The sequence below is a fragment of the Halichoeres trimaculatus genome, unplaced genomic scaffold, assembly GCF_033239565.1.
Source record: "Halichoeres trimaculatus isolate MK-OKI-2021-1 unplaced genomic scaffold, fHalTri1.1 fHalTri1_scaffold_19, whole genome shotgun sequence".
Classification (NCBI taxonomy): domain Eukaryota; kingdom Metazoa; phylum Chordata; class Actinopteri; order Labriformes; family Labridae; genus Halichoeres; species Halichoeres trimaculatus.
In genome coordinates this window covers 15,090,914-15,118,389 of record NW_027437197.1, presented here as the reverse complement: position 1 = coordinate 15,118,389, position 27,476 = coordinate 15,090,914, and the positions used below count along the sequence as shown (strand labels likewise).

Sequence of the window (27,476 nt, the reverse complement as noted above, 5' to 3'; positions counted from 1 at the left end):
AACTATACAGTCTTTCTCAGTTGTTTTGAGTTATGGTATTGTGAGCTGGATTCAAAGTGAAGGAGTTTTTTTTCTGAATTGAGGTGAAACGTCTTCAAGGCTTCCAGTTGTCTTTCAGATCAAACAGGCATTACCAAACCTAACTGACACATCACTGATCACTCTTTGAGTATTTAATATCCTGTATTATTTCTTCTTCCAAGCTTGGATGTTTCAAGTAAACGTTGGCATAGGTGTGAAGCAACCACAACCTGTGGTTTATCAAAGTGCTCTATTGCTTTCTTTGGCAATTGTATGAACACTGAGTCAATATGAGATGAGCTCTGAAAGTTGAAGTGTTAAAGTGACCTTAACTTCAAGTTTTAACTTTGCTTACCAAAACTTTTGTTCAGTCAGGACAACTTTGTCAAAATAATCTTTATTAACTTACACAGTTTGATTTGGCTGTATGGTTCTGTTCTGGGACTCCCTGCTCTTCCTCTTGTGTGGAAAGCCTGAGGCAGGAAGAGCACACCTTCCTGCCTATCACGAGCCATTGTGTACGGCGCAAAAATAAAAACACAGACAGAGCAGAGCATTGGACATGAATGTATTGACAGGAGGAGGTGAGTTGCAAAATGCCATCAGAGGAAACAGGAAGGAGGCTGGGCTAGAGATGTTTAAATAGACTGCTCTGAATGCAATTTTCCAATTGAAGCGGACACGGGAGTCAGCCAAGCAATCAGCTGATCTGCACCGAAGATGACAGCTAAGCTGTTAGAGCTTGACGTCATGGCCTGCCTGAACCAACGCTATGCTATAATACCCTTAAAGAATAAGTGAGATCTTAGCCTTTATTTTATTTTATTTAAAGAATGAATAACAGAAAAAATGTTCTTTTAATTAGATATCACGGTCAGATAAAGCCATTTATTATCACAGGATGATGCCCTAATCAAAAGTTTGCATTCCTTTAGATGTTTTGTTGGATGAGTATTACACAAGCTGACAAACAATGGTTTAAATGGCTGTAAGGGCTAACTATGACTAATAGAGTCACATTGACTTTCTGGGTTATAATAGCATCACTCCAATTAAACTTATTAGCAGCCAGCACTATGTCTCAACTACTAAAGGTAATCCATGCCCCAAAATGTTCTTCTGAGTGGTTGAGTTTGCTCTGACCATCAAAATCAAATCAATAAATTTTTGATTCAATGTTTTCTAAGGACACTTCCTCCTGGAGTTGTTTTGATATTTCGCTCATAAAGAAAAGGACAGATGCACAGACAGATGGCTGTGCTGTCAAACAAACTGAAAACATAGTGCCTCAAGCTACAGCCATCGCTGGCATGGAGTCAATATAAAAACCTCATGCACTTTCTCAAGAATGTAAAAGAGAAAACCAAGAAATGTGCTTTTTCACTTTAAGACTTTATTGGCATTATTTAACATTACACAAAGAGCAAAAGCAAAGTTCACCCAGCTGGATATTCAGCCAGCAGTACATACAGATTTATAAGAGCATGTCAGAGAGAGATGAGCAGGAATACAACGTGGCCGCAACGTGCATTCAGACACAAGGATCACCGCTTTAACAAGACCCTGCAGCTAGCATAAATTTCAGAGATCAAACTTTATGACCTGGCTTCCTCTCAGACAAACACACTCAAACACACACTTAAACACCAAGAATTTACAAATCCAGAAGATCCTGCGCCTCTGACCCAACAGACAGTACATCTCTTCTGTCTGCTGAGTCAGAGGTAGGAAGGATAGTGGCTGCAATAACAATCACAGTAGCATTGAATCTGCACCGTCACATGGGAGGTAGACCAGTTGCACCTCCTGTTTCTAGAACATACACCAGAACAGAGAACAACAGGTTCCATAACACCTAAGGCCTCACAACATTAGCAGCACAAACACCTGTAGACAGAAGCCAGTAAGACTACATTGAGTATTTTTTACAGATAGTTTTCTCAAAGTTAGTCACAGTAAGCTCTATCGTGTTACCATTGCCTCACAAATGAATCAGTGTGGTCATCATTAAGCTCATCCCTCAGCACCACTGAGCGCTTCCATCTGCAGCTCTTATGTTGCATCAAACGGTGACTCATGTATAGACAGCAAATGCATGAGGACACAGACGTTCACACACACATACAGATACTGTACTCTCAAAACACACTTAAGGCAATGGTGGCCTAGCAACTGTGGCCATTGGAGTAGATCCAAATGTGCCCTCGTATGCTTTTCTAACCTTTCAACTCAGTTCATCCCATATTCACCCCCCAGCCTGAACAAGCTGCTCAGAAACATGGTGCACATTTACTTATCACTAAAACACAACATCAGCATTTTTTTCATTGGAGGAAGTCAGGATGCAAATGTTCACAAATTTCATTTTTGAACACTTGATTCCAGAAAGCAGAAATACTCAGTGTGTGTATGTTATTTATTTACATTAAAAAAAAAAAAAAAAAGCTTTGTCTAAAATTATTGGAGTCTAACAGGAAACGTCAACAGTAATGATACAAAAACCAGATAATTCCCAAAACTCCCAGAGAACGCAGCCTTTAATCTTTATCCCTGCACAATATTTTTTAATATCCTATTCACATTGTAATGTCATGACTGCAGAGGTTACTAATACATCTTTATTGTGTTAAACTGAATATGCAGTTAACCTATTATCAGCACAGGAGCTGTCAGTTCTCCTCATTTTGACAATTCCACAACAAAAATGCCTGTGACAGCTATTAAAAGCAGCTTTTTATTTTTTTCTGGTTGGTTCATTGAAAAATGGAGCCTTTGTTGAGGCAGAAATTGGATTTGTCTTTTATAAGTAAATGTATATGACTAATTAAAAAAGCAAGGCTGGAATACCACACAGGCTTTCATTCAGGGCTTTAAAGACCTTCCTCCGTGTTGCTTTGGTGATTAACTCAATGCAGATTCATTGGGTGGTTGAATTTGCACCTTTGAGTACAGAATCAGGAGAGATGTGAGGGGGTGCTGATTAAAGGAATCATCTATAGGCTTTGTTATGCACAACCGTGCACACGCAGACAAGCACAGGTTACAAAACAACATGTTGCAATGCAGCAGGGTTTGAGTCTGAGAACTGAAAAAGGGTTTTATAAAAAAAAAAGAAAAAAAAATTGTGTTTGGCTGTTGGGATAAAGTTCAAAATTTAACAGTTTTCTTTGCATTTTCTTACTTTCAACCATGTCAGCCAGTCAGATTTAAAATATGGGCGACTTAGGAACAAGTTGTAAGCTTTAAGCTTTAAAGATGCTGTTGAAACATTATTGTTTTTTTTTTCTAAAGGTACACGCGACTGATTTTTATTTCAAGTTCAACCTTCATGCACAAATCTCTTGATATATCTATTTTTGACGACAAATCTACACCATAGACCACACTGAGGTATTCTAAAGCCAAATGATGGTTGCAACTACATCTAAAATGATGACCCAATCTAACTCTAATTCGACCAAGAAAAAGACAAAAAGATTGAGTTTTCTGGCTTCTGGAATCAGCGTCAACTCAGCTACATTTCTACGGTGCAATTGTGTGCACAATTTTTACTCTCAATATCTTTAGATAGATGAGTCAAAGGGTAAAATCCACTTTTTAGCATGAATAAATGAGCTGCTCAGACATGACTGACAAATTTAACTTGGCTTTAAAAATGGATATAATAACACTGTGTTTGGGGTGCTCACTGGAAAAATCTGTCAAATATTTACTATGGAGAAAATGGTTATTTAATGGTAGATAAGTGGCATATTTTATAAAACGTGGGTTTAACAATGCTTTTATTAGGGCATACTAAGAGTTTAATCCAACTAGTGAGAGGAAAAGTGGAAAAATGAAGTTCACAATTACTTCTTTCTTTAATGAGCTTCATCTGTACTGGCTGAAAAGTATTACTGACTGTTGCAGTATCAGTTAAAGAGAATCCACTAACCCCCAAAATTGTTCTATTTGCTGTTGAGATTTCCAGGTTTTTATTTTTTTTAGCAAGTTGCCACCCCTAAGCCGATTACTGCATCTGCCTGTAAACTCTGCTAAAGCAAATTAGCTCCCCAAATACCAGCTTTACTCACAGTAAATGATCAGGATGCCACCCAAACTGCCACCCCCCTCCAGGGACTGCAGCACCTGTTGACAGTGCCCTTATCACCCACTGGCAGAACACCCTCTAAACACACCTGCACTGGCTGTGAGTGACATTCCTGCGACAGATTAGAAACCACTTATTGAAACAAATGGTCACACTTGGACTGGATGAATGCCCCACTCTTGTTTAGGGAGCACAACAATCCAAACGACGGTGAGAGTTTTGGCGAGTTCCAACAGAGAGACCATTTAGTTATGGGCACTCACAGAGCTGGAGGTGATGAGATGGAAAGAGGTCATGTTGGTGAAAAAAAGAAGCCTGAACAATGACAGAGCAGGGTGGCAGAGTGAGGAATCATTAAACCCAACCAGTAATGGTTCTCTTGTCTTTATGGAGAGGAGAGGGGAGTAGCAGGGGCATAATGATCACCAGAATGAGTGAGAGCTTGTTTGCTTATAAAGGCCACCTCATTGTCCTGATGAATATGATTGATTACCTGAGAGGAAGTTAATGAGTCCCTGATAGTAATCAGTCAACAGTATGCACAATGTGTGGCACAGATGTGTTTAACTCTGACACTCTGTGGATGAAAGGTTTGAGATGCACGATCAGTTTGACTGTCACAAACGCTTTTTTTTTTTGCTGCAAAGTGAGGGGTGGCCAATCTAACTTTGACATGGTCAAACATCTATATGTAGCTAACTGTTAGACTCCATTTTTACTTTTTATACACTACAGGTCCTCTGGGACTTCAGTCAGAAGTCTTTGGATGTTACAAATTTGACAGGAGGAGGTCAGACTGCGGTTGTTAACTTATAAACAAACATTTCATGGCTAGTGTTGGTAAGCCAGCCAGCAGAATCTGTTATTTTTAGGGTAAAAGAAAACCAATCTTCACTGATGCTGTGAGCTCTGTTTTTCGTCCCCACTGTTTGCTCAGGATTAATCTTGAGGAGTGAGATTCTCTTCTATTTTTGTGCACATGCCATATCAATCCTCTCTTTTGCAAAGGGCAGGAGGTGTTGAAAGAAAACCAGGATTTTTCAGGCAAAAAAAATGTTGCAAAGAGGGTTGGAGAGCTGCTGAGATGTGTGATTATTCTAACTCTGTGGACACAGTGGTTTGACCTTTTGCTCACAAAAATAATATCCACAGTAAGGAAATCATAAAGCTATTTTAGTTAAGCCACAAAGGCTTGAACCTTAGCAAAGTCTTGTCACCTAAGTCTAAGTCCACATCGAACCCCAAAATACCTCAGAGCAGCTGCTTAACTCCAAACTATTCACTGAATGAATCTGAACTGACTGCAGGGACTTTCTGGATGATTAAAGCACATCAGAATCTGACTGATCCTGCAAACGTGTTGAGAGTTTTAGTTTTCTATGAAGTCATGCCACTGTGGGTCATGCATAAATGCATACTCCAGCTTTTAATTGCTGGATTTTCTCATGGATTCACTGCACTGATTGATAAATTTTGGAATAAATGCAACCCACCAGCTTGGAATCAGAATTTCAACCAGCCAGACATCTCAGATTGATGACTGAGTCACCTAAGATGCTAGATTAAGCATTAGCCAGCAACTAACTAGCTGTCTGTTAAAAATGGAACTTGTCACCATCTTCTTGCATTTAGGCAGACAAAAGTGAAGAAATGAAAGCAGAAGAAGAAAAACAGTCTAAAATTGGTGTGAATCAAAGTCGAATTTCCTGCGTGCATCTGTAATATTGCACCATCGAACAAATCAGTCTTCTTGATGTGAGACTTTCCCTGAATGTGTGAATTTAAATCAGAAATGATCAGCCATTATCGTTCCTGATTGAAGTATATATTAGATATGTTATGAAACGTGTCAATGATGATCACAGATGTGACATTTATAAAGTGAGAACATTTACATTAACCTTTAGTGTTTGCGTTCATGCTGACATTTATACGTACATAAGTGGAATATTAATAAGCGCTCCTCCAGCTCCATGCCGCGTTTGTCGTCACAGTTATTCTCATACTGAGCTGTTTTTGATTTGCAGCGTTTTGTAATCAGTTAAAAGTTCATGATGAAGAGTTAAGTCCTGGTGTTTGTTGCGTCTGAAAGAGTTTGTGTGGATCAGGGAGAAAATCATAACGTCAAAAAAGCCTCTGGGAAATCAGCCACTCACAGCTCGCTGTAAGTGCCACTCATAAACAACAACAAGGTGGAGGTGCTACAGAATATCTAAGTGGGAAATTCTTCTAGCGGAGGTTTAATCACCTCTGTTTACTGCAGCAAAGCCATAAATCACACAACAAGAGACAACAAGCTCACTTTCCTATGATGTCACTTTGGTTACTGTAAATTTATAACTTCCTTTTTGCATTTTTCACAACATCATCGAAGAACAAGCTGAATAACTTCTGCCTCTCTGAAGTTAAGCTGCCTGCAGCAGTGCATCACTTTGATTTATATTTCAAACATAAAAGGATCAGCGAACACAATAAAGCCCAAAAAGCTGCAGGCTAATCCAAAAACTTCCAGAAACCTGCACACAAAGCCCCATACATCAATTAGCTGAGAGAGTGACAGCACTGAGCTTTGCTGCACTCAGAGAAATATGCTCATCCCTTCAGCCTGGCAGGGTTTGAGGTTGTAACACAATTAGTGCCGAGTGAGCAGGGGGAGCCGGAGTCAGGCACGCTAGACAGGGTCTGATGAACAGAGACCTTTGAAACCCAGCTGCCATTTCATAGCCTGCAGGTGAAATCAACAGAGACCGCGAGTCACTGAGCAGTCACTGAGCTTCTTCTTCTTCTTCTAAACTTTTGACTCCTGCTGCCTTCTTTTAACTCATTAAGAAGCTGTAGTGAACTCTGCAAGTGTCAAACAATGCGTAAACTTGAGGACCATAGAAGTGACATTTTCTGTTAGGATGAGTTACTTTGAAACAGAATTCAAACACATATGAGGCCCTTTGCTCTTACCTCCACTCAAACTGACGTCACCTTGAAACATATGAAGCGTTATTTACTTGTCAAATAGGGTCAATGTTTGTGTCCTTTACCAGGTTTTTAACTTTCATCTTTCTTCGACCCATGAGCACAATTCAAGTAATCTAAAGTGTGGAATAGATCTGGAGGTAAGGCCACAAGTTTTAGACACAAAACTAAGGCTGCAGATAATGCCAAGCTGTGGCTCTGTGTTTGGGCAGTGAACACATCTTAGCTGAAACACATTAAGGAAAAATAAGGTGTTTGATTTTTTTATGTAAGTCCTTCAAACTGATGCAATAGCACTTTCTGTTTTATCAAATAAGGTTCTTGGCTACACTCTTTTTCCCCTCTTAATCCAGAGGTATCAACACACGGATGTTGAAAGTGTTCAATAGTGAGAGGCAGAGCTTTGAACTCATTGGGTTTTGTCTGACTAAAGCAGAATTTTGACAATCAGCGCATCGTCAGTAGCTGAATCAATTGCAAAAAGTTTAATGTTGCAAGGTAGAAGTCACCAATAGACTGTACAACAAATAGATGCAGTCTCTGTGACGTCACTTGTCTGTTTTCTGAACAGAGTTTTGAAGCAAATCAGATGGCGCAGGGGGGTGGGCTTTGAGCCTCCTGACTAACAGCTATAGGACGCATGCCTGTCAACCAGCTGAGCTGTGCCTCTGATTGGGTGAACTCACGATCTTCTAAACTGCTGAGCAACGACAAAAAAAAAGAATGCACCCTTAGAGAAATTAGAGATTCGGATGTGAGGCATTCTCTGTACCAGACTGTCCTTATTTCTGCTGTTAAAACTGCTTTTTTTGGCTTGGTGTGTATGTGGTCTCTGGTACTTCCAGCTTCAAGCAGTCACTCGACTCACTGCAGATTTTTAGCACATCTGCATTGTCTCATAATTGTAGACTGGAGGTTGTCACTTGGTGTCACCAATCTGTTTCTGAAGCAGAGTTTTGAAGCCTATTGTTGGCAATCAGCATCTTGAAAATGTTGACAAAAACGAGAAGATTAGGCAAGTCTTAAGCTTCTTCGCTCATAGTGCGAGAGAGAAATGAGCCGACCTCAGACTGAAATTGTTTTAAAACTAGGACGTACACATTTGTGTACACATCTGTGAAGATGGCCTTTTTAATGGGTTTGTGTGTCACTTCTGCTGTTAGCCTCTAGTGGACACATGAGGAACTGCAGAGAGCCTTGAGCCATCCCCAGAGGTTAAATCTGCATCAGATACCGCCAAATGAAATTAGGAATATATTGACTGATACACGGTCTGTTATATATTAAATTCTCACTGCACTCATAGCACAACAGAGCATCATCCCACATAATCTGATGACCAGCTTTCTGTTTCATCCACAGTTGAAGGTGTCACTGCTGCATGTCTGAGCTGCTCACACTCCAGAAGTGTTTGACTGTGAAGCAATCTGAGAACCCATTGTTCTGCTGAAGCCCAAGTCTCTCATTTTACAATCCCTACGTCATGTTGGTGCCTGCGATGAATGAGGCACATCAGTGGCAGCGTTTTTTAGAAGCAGGCACTTAGTGCACAAGGCAACCGATTTACTGCTTTCCTCACAGATCAACACCTGACGACAAGAGAAAGGTAACACTTTGACGCTACATAGAAAACGTCCCATTTTTAAGCTACAAAACACAAATCTCTCTCACACAGGACAGCTCTGCTTACACACACACACACCCTGATGTAAACAATTAAGAGTAGGATGTGTCTATGTCCACTGTGACAGGAGATGTTGGAGTTTTTATGTTGTTTGGAGGTATTTACACTGTAAGACTTCTTTAGCTCTCCTTATATAACGTACTCACACTCACAGCTGAAGTTTCTATCTGCTACGCTACGCGACCCACCCGTCTTCCTCCACACAGTTCCTTTGAGTCGGCCTACAAACACAGGACGTGGCATTCAGTGTCATACCCTCTGTCTCTTCTGCCTCAGCAGGTTCCCATGGTGCTGACTGTTGTGTAACTGAACTTCGATATGGACGCTCCGGTCACCATAACATCCTCTTCATTGTCCCGTAAACTCCGGCGGCGTCGACGATGGCAAGGCGTGGCGCAGCACGAGAATGTGGTGAGCAGGGCGTTGCGGAATCGCGTGTTCATGAAGCAGTAAATGATGGGGTTGACGCAGGCCGAGGTGTAGCACAGCAGGTGGATGAAAGCGATGGGCGCTCCCGAGAGGGCGCGTTTGGCAGAGAGGTCGTCGAAAGCGCGCCAGGTGTTGGCACAGTACAGAGGCATCCAGCAGAGGAAGAAGAGGAACACGATGACCACCAGCATGCGGATGACACGCTTCTTAGCCTCCAGTTTTGCTCCTGACGTGTTACTGCGAGGTCGCTCAGTCTTGACTGATCTGCCTGACGTGCCCATGCTGGACATCTCCATGGAGTGTGGGCGCTGGACGTTGACGTAGCATCCGTCGCCATCATCACTGCCAGCGGACACGGTGGTGGTCAGGCCATTCTTTACAACTGTGGGAGAGCGAAAAGACAACTTTAGAGTCAAAGTCTTAACTTTAACTCCAAGAATGAGCTGTATTATTTATTCTCAATGCAGTGAGAATGTAAAAAAGAGCATTGGTGCAGTCTCCACGGTCGGGTTGCTAAGGGGTGGAAAATTTCCAGGAAATTTTCTTGAAAATTTACCTGGGAGTTTTAGACTGAAAATATTGGTAATATTCAGGGTTTTGTTGCTGTCACTTTAAATTAATTTTTCTATCAATCTCTTTTTTTCCACCATTCATGGTTTATGTTGTTCTGTAAAAGAAAACATAAAATCAAACAAGGTTTTTACCCCCTGCTTATGTCGCCATGTATAAATCCCATCTGTAACATACAGAAAACATTCCTGCTTCTGGGTTGCATAAATTGTTTATCCAGAGGAAGAATCAGAGAAGTGTTCAACACGCCCAATCAATGATCAGGTTTAATCAGAGCAAATCATCCTGAGCAGATCTTTCATGGAGAAAAAAGACTTGTAATTCTTGCTAACCCACATCAATCATCCATCAGGGGATGTTTTAATCTCATTAGAACATTGAAAGTTTATCACTCTCATTCAGAGTAATAATTCAAGCTCAGGCAGGTAAAAACAGGAGCTCATACTGCAGAGGAAGTGAGGGCTGGAAATAAAACTCATTTTCACAGAGGTTATGATGCAAGTTATTTATTCTTTTCTCTTTTTTTAAAATCCATTGCTATTTGTCTCCAAGCGCTCCCTCCCTACTCTCTGATTTTTTTTTTTTTTTTGGGCAACCTTTTTCTCTCTGAGAACAAACAGATGGTGATGTCCAAGCCTGCAGCTGCCAATCCCATTCTCTAATGCAGCGAACATGCTGAGAGCTGCTTGCCCGCTGAACACACTCTCATATGATCACAAAAGGCTATGTTTCACTTAACCTGCACACATTATGATGATTGTAGCGTTAATGAAAATGTCTTCTTTTTAATAAAACTCCTCTTCATGTGCATAAATCATGTGGAAAGCCATTAGAGCCCGGCTAGAAGGTGCTGGATGAAATGATTTTTATTTGGGGGGAGATACAACTTGAATAAAAATTAAAAAACATTTTCATCAAAACATAATTAAAGTCAAAATTGAATTCCTGCTTTGTCATTAACTTTTTGTTATGTTTAAGTTGCTTCCACTTTATTCCAATAACAAACCATAAATGTCAACGAGATGAAATAAAAACACCAGAAACTGTTTACCTGACAAACATTTTAATCCTCTAATGCCAATTAAAGTTTGTAGATCAGAGCTTTGTGGAAACTTTCTTGAAGGCTTGGGATGACGTGAAAAATCAGAGCTCACAGTTCAATATAAATACACTTCTAATGCCTGATATAAACACATGCACAAGAGTTTGACGTTTTCTACACTTGGTGCATGTGGCCTCACCATAGACTGTAAAAAAATGGATGTCATCTTGCTCTTGTTGTTCGAAGTGAGGTCGCCACAAAAAGTGCTCCCCCTGGTGGCTGGCTGCAGTATAGGTCAAAAAAACGTCTCTCCAGTCATTCCAGATGAGCTGTGGTTAAACTTTAAGAATTAATTCACCTCGTAGAAATGTTTCTCACATCCCATTGTTGTGGGAGTTGTTTGTAAATATCATTTGGCTGCATTTTATTCAAGTCCTCTTTTTTCTGAAAAGTTTGGTTTTCATTAGTTATACGCTGTTAAAAATGAAGTTTTACGTCATGTTTAACAATGAATGACAGCTGCTGTTCTCATGTATTTTTTGGGGGAATTGTAAAATATGTCCGGTGATAAAGTCAAGAAGTGATTAAACTCTCGAAAGAAAAATATATTTTTGTCACCCGGCTCCACTCAGATTCTCCCAGAATCCCTCAAAGTCTCTACTGCGCAGACTCAGGCTGCACAACTGCTAACAAAGGCTGCGCCTGTGAGGTGGGTATTTTGCCTTCAAAACTGTACAATGGTGAATGGTGGAGCCACTCTGTCCACTCTATATACAGTCTATGGGCCTCACCTGTCGAGTCTTTCTTGTGTCCCATCTCAAACTGGATGCCTCTGTAGAGTTCTCTGGAGATGAGTCCATAGGCTACGATCATCACCACACCTGGGATCGCAAACAACACAAGCAGCAGCAGGATGTACCTGAAGTGAGATGGAGGAGAGAGGGAAGTAAATAAATTGATGTTCATGCATAAGAAGAATGAATCATGCACTGACAGAGTGAGCCTCAGGTTTGGTGTATGTTTGTGGACGTGTTCAGGCATTCATCAAAGTCTTATTAAATTTTTGATAACTGTCATGAGCGACTTTTTGAGGCATTTTAAGGCCTTGAACATTGAAACCCTGATTTAAGACTTGTAAAGGATTAACAGGGGCCCTTTGTATAACAAAAACACACACACACACACATAAAACTAACATTTAGCTGTGTAAGTGCATCGATGTGTACACAGCATCACCTGAAGTGACCCCACAGCCGCTCTGTCCTCACTCTCCAAACATAAACACCCAGAAACATCATCTTCATCTTGCCAAAAGGTTTCCACGAAATAGATGGACTGAATAGGACCTGACTCCAGGTCCAAACATGGAAATAAATGAGATGCTATAGTGCAGTCTTACCAAAGTAAGTACAAACACAGGTCAGAGTGAGCTCATCTAAAGTGTGTTTGATACAAAACAGCACAGAGCACACACTGTGAGAAGAAGACAGATAAATGATTTGACCTGAGATATTTTCAACGTATTTATGAGCGTGTCTGTGTGCGGTTACCCTGGAAGTCTTGCAAACACTTGATCAAAGAGGATAAAAACAGCCTGTGTGACTCTATGGAGAAGATATAACAACTGTGACTCACCAGGTCTGCTCAGCCCTCGCCACGGGCCACTTGTGGCGACACTGATTGGCCGTGGTGTTGTCTGGCCGCTGATATGACTCGAGGTGACTGATGATGGGATACGGGATCATGATGGTGAACGCCAGCACCCATGTCACAGCGATCACTTTATAGGCATGAGAACGAGTCTGCCACACCCGGGACTTCAGGGGGTTGCAGATGGCGCTGTAGCGCTCTATCGCAATGGCAACCAGGCTAAATGTGGAGATGCTCACTGAAATCCCTGCAAGAAAACACAACAGGTGATCCAGACAGTCAGTAAACATCGAGCTGCTGGCTGTGAGCAGATGCCGTTTCTTTTGATGAATGAGAAGTTATTACCGCTCTGTGCTCAGAATGGTTTGTCGCTGTATTGAATTTGACTAACATGTTTGTGTATATTCAGTAATATCCACAATGGTTACAGAGAACAATATGTGAAGCTCTGAAGAGATGAACCAGCAAATGAATAAACTGCAAATATGGGCGGTGGGGATTCTTATCTCAGGCTCGGTCTTGGTGGAAGAAATCATGTTGGTCTAGACCACTGATGTGATCTCTCATCTCCGTCCTGACAGGCCAGGACGGGAAATTACTCTTTACCTCTCTTATGTCCCCTGTGTGTGTGTGTGTGTGTGTGTGTGTGTGTGTGTGTGTTGTGTGAGTGTGTGAGAGAGGCAGAGGGAAGGGAAGAAACCAGGGATGCAGCATGTTGTCTGTACCTTGGAGAGCAGCTTTAGAGAAGATTCAAGTAAAGCAAGAAACAATCAACCATCAGTGTGTCCCATGGGTCTCCCCCATGTTCCTCAGTGCATTCAGTCTCTCAGCCTCTCTTTCTTTTAAAGGCTGTGTGGTCCATATAATCCAGCTTTTCTATTCCAGTCTGAGATGGCTTTTCTGCTTAACACCCCTGCTGCTGTAACATAATAATTCTGGTATTATTCTCTCAATTACAATCTTTGCTGGTGCTTCTTTTTTATTTCCATCCTCATCCTTAATGCTTTGTTTATCTTTAAGCACTCACTCACCCTTTCTCTATTTTCAGTCCTCTTCTGGAGGACGTCATTTCCGTGTACAAGACAGCATAAAACATCCCATTACCTGCGCTTCTCCCAAAGATCTGAGTTTATTTTTAACCTTTGAATGTGATTTTTATTCCTTAATAAACTCTCTCTGTTTTCTTGCCCTGTGTGCAGTCAGTGAGCGTCACAGATGACGTAGTGCATGTCTGTGCGACTGTCAGAGCTATAGTTAACTCTTGTGTTAGAAATATGGTGACTTGAAACAACTTGTGTTGAATTACTGATTTTATTTTTTAATGAATAAAGCTAATGTTATGTTTTTTAGTAGCTTAAAAAAGGCACATGATAAAATAGAGAAAAAATAATTCATTAAAGACTTTTTATCCAAGTCTACTTGAGGGACTGTATCCGCGTTATTAGCAAAGGCGACAGTGAGCTTTTGTTGAGTGGTGGGCACAGACTTTTTGAAGGGCAGGGGTGAAAAAAACAAAAAAGGCAGAATAAGCGCATATAAATATCATGTTTTAACAAGCCAAGAGGGCATTTGATGCGGTTTGCAAGTGGCCACATAGCCTCATCTCACCTGGATTTAAGTTGTTCCAGAGCAACAAAATCTACTTTACCTTCACAATAAAGATAATATATAACATTCTGATTATAAAGCCATCCACACTAAATTAAAATCTCTATTTTCTTCCAGGTTGTTTTTTTTTTTTTTTTTTTGTGGATTTTATCCCACGAGGGGTGTAAAACTTGAGGTTGGCCACAGGTGCAAGGAAAGTTGGTGTTGTAAGTGAGGTTAAATCATGATTTAATCACCAATTTTCTTTGTTAGAAAAATAAAAATTCTGTGTTCAATTAACTTTTTTTTTTTTTTAAAGTTACGGGAGCTACTGCTAAGGAGTCAAATAGCCACATAAGGCTCCAGAGCTACAGGCTGCAGACCCCTGGGTTTGAGGAAAAGGGAAACATCTAGCTACTTTATCCAACTTTTATATGCAGAGACTGCATTTCTGATCCTTAATGTAAAACTCTTTGAGAATATGCTCAATTTAATTTGTTTTTGTTGCTTTTTGACAGAGCTAAGACAACTGTTCCTCTGATTTCAGTCTTTTTGCTATCTGCACTGCAAACCCCCTAATTGTTCCAAAATAACTTAAATTGAAGCTGTGAAAGAGATTTCGTCCTTTTAGAAAAAGTAGACAAACAAGTATTGAGAAAGAAAGCTAGCATAAAACAAGTCAAAAACAAATCATGAGAGACAACTTATCACCAATGGTGGGCGAAATTATTCGAACTCCTGACACATCTGAAATATATCAACCTTTTTTACAGTTTCATTTACAGTTTCACTGAGCAGGCGCTTTTGGTCAACACGACATACAGCACAGTTGGGGCCTACGGTGCCTTGCTCAATGGGCACCTGTACAGTGCTCAGGAAATTATGCTAACACGTTCCAGCTATCAGCCCAATTTCCACTCTTGGTCCATGTTGGGACTTGAACCAGCAACCCACCAGTTACATAGCCAAGTCCCTATGGACTGAGCTACTACTGCCCCCTTTTTTGCCTCCAAATTACCATAATGAACCAAATATAGGATGACCCCGATTATAAAACGAGCCCCCCACTTTCATGTTATTCTCAATGAAAAAAAAAAAAGGTCTTATATTTGTGTTTGTGTATTTGGTTTCTCAACCTTTTGCAGCTGTTACAGCAGCACATGTCTCTGGAAGGGTGTACATATATTTCCTGAGAGCTTTAACACTGATTTTATCCCATGGGCCCTGAAACAAAGACTTTCCTTTATGTTGAAAAATGAGCTGAATCTCCATTTGATGGCTTTATTCCATGGTTTACACAGCATCATGATGACTTTGTAGATATTTGATTTCTGCTTTAGTCGTTTAGTCCATCACTGCACATTATGACAGCTGGAAGAGTTACACCACCCTCTTTATGAATAGATAATGATCGAGACAGAACACTCTTTGTTGTGGTCATGATGAAAATGCTGTGTGCATGAGAATCTGATTGATGTAGCTCTATATCTGTAATGTGACTGAGGCTCACAGACTTTGTTTATTGCTTGACTGCAGATTGTTTAAACACTCGTGTTTCAGGTTCACAGGCAGAATAAATCAATACAGAGTCTGTAACTGAGTGGTTTAATTTCTGCTGCGTGGCCCTAACGTCCCATCGGCCAGCATACACAGCCTTTTTCATTTCCTTTTGGATGCTCGGTTTTTCTCAAAGGATTAGCCGCGTAAACACAGTAAAATGTAAGGTTCCTCTGTTTTTAAAACTTAGACACAAAAAAGAGCAGAATCAGGTTTGAAGGGTGGTTAATGTCACAAAGAAATAGAAGGAAAAAGTCATTTCACTTATTCATTCTTCAAACCACAGAGGGATACTATTATTTATTTTATCTTGGGTCAAACCCTGTACTTACTTTTGACTGGAGATTATTCCAAACATGTGCATCCATATTCTTAGTAAAATTAAAGATGCTTGAACTTTCCTCAAAAGGTGATTGACTTTCAGCTTTAAAGCTGCTTTCTCTTGTCGAACAAAAATGCCATTAAGACAAACTAATGCTGAAAAAGACAAAAAAGCTAAAGTTAAAGAACAATTTTATTTACTGGCTTTGAGAGGAAATTATTGCATTACAATGACTGATTAAACTATGTATGGCATTTTTACATCTAAATCTAATCATAGAAGGTATAAGGAAGTATTATTTATTCTTGCAGGTTTTTGGAAGAGGTAATGTCTTTGTGTTGTAATTGTGTTATGTAGAAGTTGAATTGAGGTTTTTCTTTCTTTTGTGCCCTCTTTTTCCTCACCCACAGCTCCCTTCTCTCACCCATGAGGTAGGAGACGATTTTGCACATCGTGGCCCCAAAGATGAAGTCTTTGAGGATGCTGGGGATGAGCGTGAAAGGCATGCAGAACACGGCCATCATCAGGTCGCTGACAGCCAGCGACAGCAGGAAGGTGTTGGTCACAGTGCGCATGCGTTTGTTCACCGTCAGCACCACGATGATCAGCAGGTTTCCCACCACGCTCAGGAAGAAGATGAGCGAATAGAGCAGGATTCTCAGCGTGTGGTCTTCATCTGGAAAGAAGGAGAATGAAGGGGAAAGAGATTTGTTAGAGCCTCTCTTTAAAAAAAAAAATACAACTTCATGGCTTCTTCAGTATTCCTCCATGGGTTCAGGGTCCAGTGTAGCTCACAGCACCCGTCTCTCTCAGCCATTAGCAGCTTCACTGGATCATATCGTGTAAAGTCCGCGTTATCAGCTCCCTCCCTTATCTCCACTTCACCCCCTGCTTAGACACAGCACTTTTTAACGGGTTACCTGCTGCATCTGAATCCCGAGGATTAAACGCAGTCATGTGCGCTACATCCCCAGGTCACACACCACATCTCAGACACACACACACACACACACACACACACACACACACACACACACACACTTACACACACCTTTGAACCAGGCGAGGAGGCACATGGGAGCAAACCAACTCGACCATTAACCCGACCCTCCACAGAGAACACACCTGGAAATGCTTTCTCTCTCATCTCTGCAACATCCACGGTGTACTCACTTCTTTAAGGCACATTTTCTTGACTTTCACCCTTTTCCAGCTCCTCTAGATCTGCTGTTCCCATTTCCTCTCTGTCTGCTTTGAGTTAAAAGTACAGAGCTGGAGGAATACAGCCACATACATGAGTCATACCTGATGACCGCTTCCAGCAACAGAAGAGTTCAGACCATTTGTAAGTTTGGTTTTATATAAATCAAGCTGCAAAGTGTTAAAGCAATCAAATTAAAATAAATTTTGTCATCAAAAAATGATTAAATTTACAAACATAATGCACTTATTCCTCTCTGGCTTGCATCACATCTGTCAGAAGAGTAGCTGACTCAAGCAGATTGACTTTAATCTATCTGGGATGTGAGCACACAGGAAGGAGAGTAACATGTCTATTGATTAAATGCTCTTACCTCCTCTTTCAAATGTTTAAGTACAACATACAAGCCTAGAGATGGATCCAGGCCCAGTTTGGTCAGCAGAGTCAGCCATCCTCCCTCCCTCTTACAGTCTTCCTTCTATTGACATGAGGCTTCACCATCTGTCTCACACTCCTATGCACATAAAAAAGCAGTAACCTCTAATATGGCTGCTTCTGCTCTCCTCACAGAACATCAGGGCTCCTTCACAAGAACAGGCCTCGCAAATGGCAGCAGCTCTGAGTGTTTCATTTTGTGTCAGTGCCTGCACGTGGGTGCACAAACACACTCACACACACGCATCTGCACAAGCATGATGGAAATGTGCAGACACATGATTAGAAAAGCGAGGTGGCATCGTCACTCTTTTTTCTTTATTACTGACTACGTTGCTCCATTTTTCTGGCTTAATGAAAAATGTCATTCTTGCTCTTGCCTAATCGAAGACAATTAGCTCTCCAGTGTGCTCACTGGCAGTGCAGGACACACAGATAACACGCTCGGCACATTTCTGCAGGCCAGAATTTCAAACAGCTGCTCATGTGTGCCAAACTGAGACATATTAATCAGTCCCCTCAAACGCTTTTCCTGCATTAATGCCCCTTAATGATGCACACAGATGACATTTTCCTACCATTTTCCTACAACAAACGTTACTTTCTTTACCTGTTATCTTGATGCTCCACATAAAGTAACACATTCCACTCTTCACCTGTATGTCTGGAGGGACCTGGTTTGGATTATTTCCCACTTTGAAAACTTTCCCACTCTTCCTGCTCTTTCTTTAATTAGTTTCCCAAGCAGAACCCCTTTAAAAAAAACAAACAACAACAAAAAAATCTATATCTATTCATACAGAGCCAAATCGTGATAAAAAGTTATCTCAGTGAACTTAACAACAAGAGCAGGTCTAGACCGTGTTCTTTCCAAGACAAACATTGATCCAATGTTGAGCAATGCAAAAGCACTTGGCACCAGAAGCAGGGAAACCTTTTGAATGGAAGAGAAACCCCAGAGAGTTTAAAAAGAAAAGAGGGGGCATTCTGCTTTCCCATATTTTAAACACGGATATAAAGTAACGCTGCCGGATGTTCAAACTAAATGTGTGCAGATTTTCAAACTTCTACATGTCCATATGTTGACAAATCCTCTAATCTATCTGTAAACCGATCAATGCGCCGCTCTTAAAACAGCATCTTTAGGAGCTCTTTACAAGACTCACTAAAATTATGCAGTGATTGCTTAAGGAGACTTTTCACTTAAAATTTGAATAAAATAAGTTTGATAATGAATCTTTTTAAACAAAACAATACAAAGATGTCTTAATATTTGGTTAACAAGTGGGTGTTGTGCCTTTTTTAGGCTTCAATGACCTAAATAGTAGTTTAGCAGGATTAACAGCTAAAAAAAATCAGATTTTGGTACGCTTGTCGCAAACTACCGTGTTGTGCTTGTGCTGCTCAAACTGCTGTATCTGCTGACTGTCTTTCAACAAAACGTGCATCTGTTGCTCCACTTTTTATTAGCATTCCCCAACAGGCCAAACTCAACTTCGGTGGAGATCTCCCAAAAGCGGCTTCTGGACAAGACAGTTATAGCACCACCTTCAGGCCTAGCATGCTTACTACAGCATTTTTCAGTCCATCAGCGTTTCCGTGTAAGCGCAGATTTTTTTCTGCTGCGTTTTAGCATTTTCAGATGAAACGTTGACGTGTAACAGGGGCCTAATTCGAACAGATGGTCCTCACAGCCTCTTTAATAAGAAATGTTTTTTTTAGCCGCTGTCTCTTCAAGACTCTCCTCTCCACAACCCCCTTCCCTTTGATTGTCCAGCCTTCTGGAGGCCTGCCAGGGGTGGAGCTATGGGTACACCTTGGTGTTTGAGGCCCCATCTCTCCAATATGTCATGACCCTGTCAGGTCATCCTTATGTGATGATATCATCATTTGAGCACGTCTTGTGAAGATCTCATTAAGATCTGGGGCGATTATTAAAGTGGAGCATTTTGATTGGTTTTACAGACAGATTCAGAAATTTCTACAACACATGAACGTGTAGTGGTTTGGAAATCTGGATGTGTTTAAAGAACTGGAGAAGAACTTTTCGAAATCCCCTCGAGCATGTTGATAATTGGATTGAAGTTCACGGCAAAGAAATTTCTGCAAAATGAAGATAAATCAAAATATAAATAAATAAAAGGTGTCTGGATTTTCACTGCACAATTCCATTAAGTCATGAGTGATGATTGAGAGGGATTATTTTCTGAGTTTAAATTATGTTTTTTAAGGGAATCTGACTCATCATGCCTTTAAGTTTGACTACTCTTATTTCAGTAGCTTGTTTCCTCGTGCAGGGCCAGCCCACACAGCCCCTTTTTTGTTTCTACTCTTCAATTTTAGTCTTATTTCCTCTTGAATTTTACCCAAATCTCCACGGATGTTTCTGTCAGCCCACACCTCTGAACCAAACTTCAGGATTGATGTCTGCTTCGCGAGATCCAGAGGTGTTGTTTTTCCTGGAGGAAAAGCCTTAGAGAGATGTCTCAGACCCTGAAGCTATAAACCATACCAGGTAAAATGAAGTCATGTTCAGACTTGTTTGGCTTGCACTCAGTTCTAATGATTGATCAGGTGTACTATTGTCAGTGAAAGAGACTGGTGACAGCAGGAGAGACTGCAACGCTGCCTGGCTGGAGGTGGAGCGGTGGTGTTCAGAGTGTGTGAGCCAGAAACATGAGCAGAGTGTGGAAGAAGGACGTCAAACGCAGAGGATCCCTTCATGTAATTCATCTTAAATACTCCAGACGTTAAGTTCAACAGGAGCTGAGTCCGTTGAGCTGTACCTAAAGGTGCGAAATCAAGCTTAAATTTGGGGCTCCCATATTATGCAAAAATCACTTTATTAAGTCTTTTCGTGAAATTTGTGGGTCTTTGGCTTTCCTCCCAGCCCACAAAGTGTGATATTTAATAACAAAACCTGTACTTAGTAGTGCGTGTGAATGTAAAATTCTGACCTTAAACGAGCTGTTTGGAATTTGGGAATTTGCCGACGTCAGCGATTCCCTTTTTTGACCAATCAGGAGCAAGTCTGACCTGATTGGTCCACCGGAGCAGATACCCCTGAACCCCTCCCCGCTGCTGCTCCAGCTGCCATCACAGCCATTACTGCTCTGTTTTTGGCTGTAAAAAGCCAGAAGACAAGACTGAGTGACTAGAGTTTAGGGATGTGCGCGACTAGTCGTTTAATCGTTTAACCGCCTACTCATTTATTAAACGTTTAGTATTTTACTAGTCGGTTAATCGCTGCACGCTTCTGCCTCGGCTGCTTTGTATACAGGGGGAGCAGACAGTGAGAGAACTGCTCCTTCTCCCCTCCCCCCATGCTCCCCCCACACGTCACGTAGGGGGCAGGGCATCGAAGTTTGGGGAAGAAAGTTTGGAAAGGTGAAGTGGGGCTACCGCGCAAGAAAATCAGCAGTTTGTCAGTATTTCGACGCAGCAGATGGCCACAAGGTCGCCTGTCGGCTGTGTAAGCAGACACTCGCTTATAACCACTCTACCGGAGCGATGAGAAACCACATCCATAGTAGACACCTCGATGTTGACCTGCAGGGCGGAGATGGTGAGACCGGGCTCGGTCACACGAAAACACCGCTAAATAAGGCTCTAGTTCTCATCGTGTCTCTTCGTCCTGGCAGACTACCTGCGTTTGTTTATATCTGGCACGCTGCGCGCGCGGACTGATACACTAAGCGGCGAGCGCCTCGTAGCCAGCTGTGGCTATATGGCTATCTGCGGAGGTAGCACAAACCGGCAGAGGAGCAGGGAGGGGGTGTTCGGTGTGAGTGCTCTGGGCTTCTGCTGAACAAAAACACTGCTGTAGGGGTAATTTCTGCCCTAAACCTTGTGATAGGACCCAACTTGTTCCATCCCGGAGTATCACTTTAAGTGCCAGGGTTTTCAGGGAAATTCTATTCTAGGCTACTATGTTGTATGTTTGGAATTGTCATGCTGCTGCATCCAAGTTTCATACTGAAACAGAATTCATAATAAATGCCATGCATTGCATTGGCAAACGCATCAGAAGTGGATTTCTCTTTAATTTGTTCAACTTTATTCAGTCAGTTGTTGTTACATCAATACAATTTAAATTAACAGTTTGTCCTGAATGTTTGGGCTAAAATAGCTCCTAAATACACATTTGCATTTAAAACTTTTAACTTAATATGTGTATTAAATTGCAAGTTTTCTTTTTTATAGACTAGTCGACTAGTCGCAAATAAAATTTGCGACTAGTCGGCTAGGAAATTAGTCGAAATTCCCATCCCTACTAGAGTTCATTTATCGAGGAAATGTGCCAGCTACACTCAGTAAAACTGTGCATGTGTGTGCTAGTCACTTCACAGCCGACTGCTTTTCCAACTTTGGACAGGACAACAGAGGGCTAGTGAATAGACTGGTCCTGAATCCAGGCGCGTTACCAACCAAACAAACCTCGGACCCTGGAAACACGAGTATTTCAAATGCTGTGTGCTGTGGAGCTGAGCTTTTCCTCAGTGTCCCCCCTGTCCCTGCATTAGATTCAGGATGCTTACTGTAGCTGCGGTTAGCCTGTTGTTTTAACCTGTAATGTTACGGTAAACAAGCTTTGCTGTTTTCTAAACATTGTGCACTCAGAGCTTGTGGCGCTGCTCTCAGTGACGTGGAGGAGCAGGGCGGTATCAGCGGTGGCTCATTTACATATGAAGGTCACGCCCACTAAATCAGAGCGTTCTGAATAGAGGGGCTATGAGAGCCTGGAAACAATGCTGCTGTGCTTGATTTATTGGCTTTTTGGACCAAAAGATGTTACTACCATTTCATGAAGACATCAATGATTCAAATTAAAGGAGCATAATATGGGATCTTTAATATGTCCATCTCTTTGTGAAATAAAAACTGTTTCATCTGTTTAAGTATTGAATGTGAAACACAGCCGAACAGCTTCCCTATGAACAATAAAAGACGTTTATAATGAAACTGAGGCTATTATTAGGTGAAGAAGTCTATGAATTGGTAATGAGAATTGTAAATCATCTATGAATATTTGAGGTTTTCATCAGCTTCCTCTCCATCACTATAAAAGACATCCTATCAACTGTAAGCCCACATCTGTCTGATACATATGGAACGAGAGTCACTTTGCTTCACCTATCAGAGGAAAGCACAAGCGTATAAATCTGATGTGTGGGTAAATGTCACAGCTCGTGGCTCATCCAGCTCTACAAATGTCATCTAACCCTTTGCCGTTGAGCCAACTGCAACAGTTGATTGAGGAAACCTCGAAAACAGCAAACCCCCACTCTCCCCAGTCTCCATGGTCAGGCTATGAAACAGGTTGTGCAGCAGGCCTATATTAAACACCTCAGCCCCTCGACAGGCAATGAGATGGGAGGGTGTGAGTGATGGACATGCACACCAACAGGTGGAGTGGAGGGATGAAAAATGCAGGGAGGCTTTCTTTTTTTTTGTCTTTTGTGGGGAATAAACATGCTTTCAGCTTTGGGATCGTAGTTTTTTTGTTTTTTTTTTTGCTGATAAACCTTGCTTCTTTCATCATCAACATCATCTTAACAGTAACAACCTCCTGTTGTTGTTTGATGATTTGTGCTGCATCCTGCCAGCAGTCAGACTCCATAAATAATTGTTTGCCTGTTTCCTCTGGAAACAAGGTGTGACGGGGTTTCTTCACAGCCACTTTAACTGATATCAGGTCCATGTTGGGGGGTAGGGGGATGGAGTCTGCAGGTTATTGTTCCATATCACAACACTTCACTGCATCCTGTGTGGACGTATAGATAGCTGGGGTTGAGTGATGCTATTCCTTCATCTCTTTGAAGTGTCTTACTCCGGTTTATTGGCTACATCACAGAGGAAAAAATCAAATTTGACAAAGCCCTAACAAGAAAAAATGGAGGTATAAATAAACCTATGACAGTATCCTGTTTTCTGATGATCCAAAGCTGTTTATGTTACAATAGATTTTACAAGACAAATGTGAAATGCATCTATATCATAAAAATGCATATTGTAACAGCACAGGTTGTTCAAACTATATGTGTGCAGCTTTTCCAACATGCACATATTAATGTGTTGAGGAAAGTCCTGAATTTGTCTGTAAACTGATCAAAACACTCCGTTCTGAAAACATACGAGTAGATCTTCATAAGATCAAAACCAGATAAATATTCGCAAGATCTGTCTTCACAAGATCATAACTAGATCTTCAAGGGATCTTCATGAGATCTTAACTAGATCAAGATATCTCGACATCTTCATGACATGTTTCTCAGAATTTCACAAGATCTTTTCATGGTCCATCTTTTCCAAGGAGATCTAACTTTTGCTAAGGTTTTAATGACATCTACACAAGATCTTCACAAAAATTTCACAAGATCTTGATGAGGTCTATCTTTAAGAGATCTTTCTCTACCAGATCTAAACAAGATCTTTACAAAATCTTTGTAAGATCTTGGCATTATGAGGTCATTAATAAGGATCACCTAACTAGCTCACAGTACTTAAAAAGGCAGGCATCAAACCCTGAGGTTTGCCTATAGCCATGCCTCCAACATGCCTCAAAAAAGTTGACAAATCAAAGGAAAGGGGGTTTGTGGAGAGACAGCAGCTAATACACTGTGTTTTAGACAGAGGCTGAAAGAAGAGTTTTCTAAAACAGAAGTGTGAGGAAAAAAGAAGATTTTGAGCAGCAAATTTTGTAAAGCTACTATAGGAGAACCAGAGGGACAGTGTTGAGCAAAAAAAAAAGCTTCTTTCAACAGAACACAAAAGACAAATGTCACAGGATGCTCCAGCCCACTCATGGAGCAAAGACAACATCATGAGAGCGTGCTAAGAACCAGGGCACGGTGCTTCACCATCCTCAAACATCATCTCATGTATCCTTTCTTTGACTTCCCAGTGGAACCAGACCTCGAGCTTCAGCCTGTAACAGAGTCTGCTTATTGAAATGAGACTGAATGGAGACAAACAGGCAAGATGGTTGCTTAGAACAACCACTTTCTCGTTTTTTTTTTTTTTTCCAAGTAACTATTGCTTGCACATGAAGAGATTAAATATACAACATAAAGGGGTCAAAAATACAATGCCACAGTGGAGGCTAATTAGCTGCTGATTTTAACAGAACCGCAGTTTTTTCACCTGGACTGAATCGGGTTTCTTGCTCTTAATAAGGGGGTACTGTCTCATTTCAGGCTTTCTTTCATCAATCTGTGAGCTCTGTACCAGCTCTACAGGTTAAAAGATTCTTCTCTCATCTCATTTAGCTGTCTTTAAAAGACTAATTTCAGAAATGCTGGATGTCTCATCCTGCAACACACTTGAACACACAACTGGAAATTTTGCCCATGTTAAGTCACGACTTCCAGCCTTTTTTTTAACTTAATATTTGGCTATATTGTTGTTTCTCTCTACACTCTTTCCTTCTGTCACTGTCTCTTTTCAGGTATCACCCTGGTCTGGTCAAGCAGTGAGCTTTAAACTTGGCAATAGAAAAAGTAAACGTGTTCTGCACAATTCGGCAGCCAGAGCATAATTTTGTTGGTGTGATGCAGGACAGGACAAGTTAAAAAAAAAAAAAAAAAAAATTAAAGTTTGCTTGTAAAAGCATGAAAATGTACACGACCAGGTCTCTGAATTGGTTCATTTCCCAGTGTGCCACTGTCAAAGCCCCCTAAGGATGCTACGTTTGCTTGTCAGTTTGATGGATCAGTTTGTTCTGGAACAGCTGATCCTACATATTCAGAATAATGTCTCCCAAAGCAAATAGAAAAACTGTGTAAAGACCTAACAGTAAGTGGTCCATGGCTCACACTTTGGCGTGAGTTTCCTGTGGATAAATGCAGCAATAGCTGTGGACTCAAACAGTGACACAACTCAATCTGCTCCATATACGCTAACATCAGAGTGAGTGACAGAAGAAGAAGACTGGAGGACAAAAAAAGACAACACGGGACAGAAGAAATCAAAATCCTGAGTGACAGAGTGAGCAATGACGCTGACAGCAGCTGTACGGGGTCATCAGACATCCTCATTTTTTCAATATGGAGGATGGCCAAGTGGTTGTGTAATTGAGAGAAATATCAGTTAAGAGCCAGAGCAAAGGGAGTGATAATCTGTGAGTGGGCACACAGCTGAGAGGCTGATCAGCCATGAGAGGAATTACAGGTTGTAACAAAATACGAACATAAATCTCACTTTTAATGTCTGATTGTCAGCCTTCAGTGGGTTAATGAGGGTGCTCAATCTCTGCTGTGTTTTACTCACATGTAGTCAACACACACACAAACCTCGCTGATACACTGAGGCTCTGACAATCAAGAGGAGGTGGATGAAAATAGCATGTGTTGATTGGTAAAGGAGAGACTGATGACGCACATTGATGGAGAAACTTGCTGGCAAGATGAAGTTAAATCAGTTTTATTTTTAAAGTAACTCATTTGACTCATGAAATCTGAGAGCCTGCGTCATATGTGACACGCAGACATGTCAATTTGGAGGGAGTTGAAGATTAAAAAAAAGGATGTTAGATATAAAAGCAGGAGGAAACAGCATGAACATGTGGCGCAGACGCCATCTGACCTTTTTATGAGTAAATCCCCTCCTGTGTGGCCGGTTTTTGACTCCTAACCATGGAACACATGCACTCACTCTGCTCCTCTAATCACTGTCTCTCCTCTAAAAAGCTAGATAAAACGCAGCTAAAGAGCTGGAACAAACCATGTCACTGTGGACTGAGTCCACTCTGCTCTCTTTTGTGAACATAGATTACAGAGAGCTGGTGGGAGCATCATATCCTGCTATGAAATACAAATTTCAAGCAGTTGAAGACACACTGAGTGGTTAAAATGAGGTCAAAATTCACACTTAGAAGCCCTATAACATCCAGATCAAACTACAAAATAAACAATTATAAAATAATAAGGGTGACACCACAGCATCTCTGACTGGATAACCTCGCCCCAAAGTAAAAACTTCGAAGACAATAAGTATGAAATAAAGTTATGTTCCGGCCACTGGGTGTTAAATGGTGAGCTATCTCACTCTGCTCACCTTTCTGCCTCTGCGGAGGTATGAGGATCGAGGAAACGTTGCAGCAGGTGATGTTAGAGATCTCCACGCTCCCGTTCCCGGCTCCAGATTGCAGCGCATCCGATTGCGCCGCGACGCACACCGGAGACGCAGACGTCTCATTTCGCGCGCAAATATCCATGTTTTTCATTTACAATCTTTCAAAGCGTGCGAAAAAAAAGTCCGACTCTGGTCGCCTTTAGCTTTCTTGTTCTCATCGACAGTCAATGAATTACAACACCATCTCAAGATATCGATTACAAACTTTTCAACCTCACTAAAATAAACAAACCGGATTTGATTCCTAAACGAGTATTTTTCCCGTTTTTACAGAGGCTGTGTCCTACTTGGCATCACACGCGTTAATCAGGGATGAGTGCGCACGAGAGGAGAGGAGAAGCGCGACGCGCACTGACGGAGTCTGTCAAGTGAAGCGCGTGGAGAGCGCGACTGAGCGCAGTGGGAAGTAAGAGACTAATGTCATACGGGCAGGGGCGTTCTATGTGTATACGTAAAAATGTGTGTGTATGTGTTTGTGTGTTTGTGTGTGTGTGTGTGTGTGTGTGTGTGTGTGTGTGTGTGTGTGGGGGGGGGGGGGGGGGGGGGTGTCACTGCGTGTGGTGTGGGCTGTCATATCATGCTGTCACTCTGTTTGGGCACACTTCGGTCCTTACGCACAGAGGTATCCAGTAGTTCGGATGGATATTTGAAAAACCGGGAGCTTACGCGGCACTTTGATTATTTCTGAGCTAAAAAAAAAAATTTCCTTCATTTTTTCTTAATGAACACTTAGTGATATAAGAAATCTGATTCATTTTGTTAAGGAGTTTCAGCATGATTAAGAAA

At 41.3% G+C, this 27,476-nt stretch overlaps 1 protein-coding gene across 1 annotated transcript; it reads right to left on the bottom strand.

The window, feature by feature from the left end:
• Nucleotides 1-8,192: 8,192 nt before the first annotated feature.
• cckbrb (cholecystokinin B receptor b) lies at nt 8,193-26,974 on the bottom strand. Its single transcript, XM_074694629.1, has 5 exons — nt 26,613-26,974; nt 16,347-16,598; nt 12,442-12,703; nt 11,598-11,725; nt 8,193-9,576 (listed from the first exon to the last, which is right to left on the bottom strand). Exons 1-5 carry the CDS (start codon nt 26,779-26,781, stop codon nt 9,038-9,040), a joined length of 1,350 nt encoding a protein of 449 aa, XP_074550730.1. The 5' UTR covers nt 26,782-26,974; the 3' UTR covers nt 8,193-9,037.
• Nucleotides 26,975-27,476: the final 502 nt, after the last annotated feature.

What these genes read in the sequence shown, in the direction of transcription:
- cckbrb (XM_074694629.1), bottom strand. Translation starts at nt 26,781, where the DNA reads ATGAAAAACATGGATATTTGCGCGCGAAATGAGACGTCTGCGTCTCCG. An exon ending in AATCGTCTCCTACCTCATGG is followed by an intron (nt 12,704 to 16,346) that starts GTGAGAGAAGGG and finishes GTTTTCTTGCAG; the next exon opens with GGATTTCAGTGAGCATCTCC. An exon ending in ACACAAGAAAGACTCGACAG is followed by an intron (nt 9,577 to 11,597) that starts GTGAGGCCCATA and finishes GCTCTCCCACAG; the next exon opens with TTGTAAAGAATGGCCTGACC.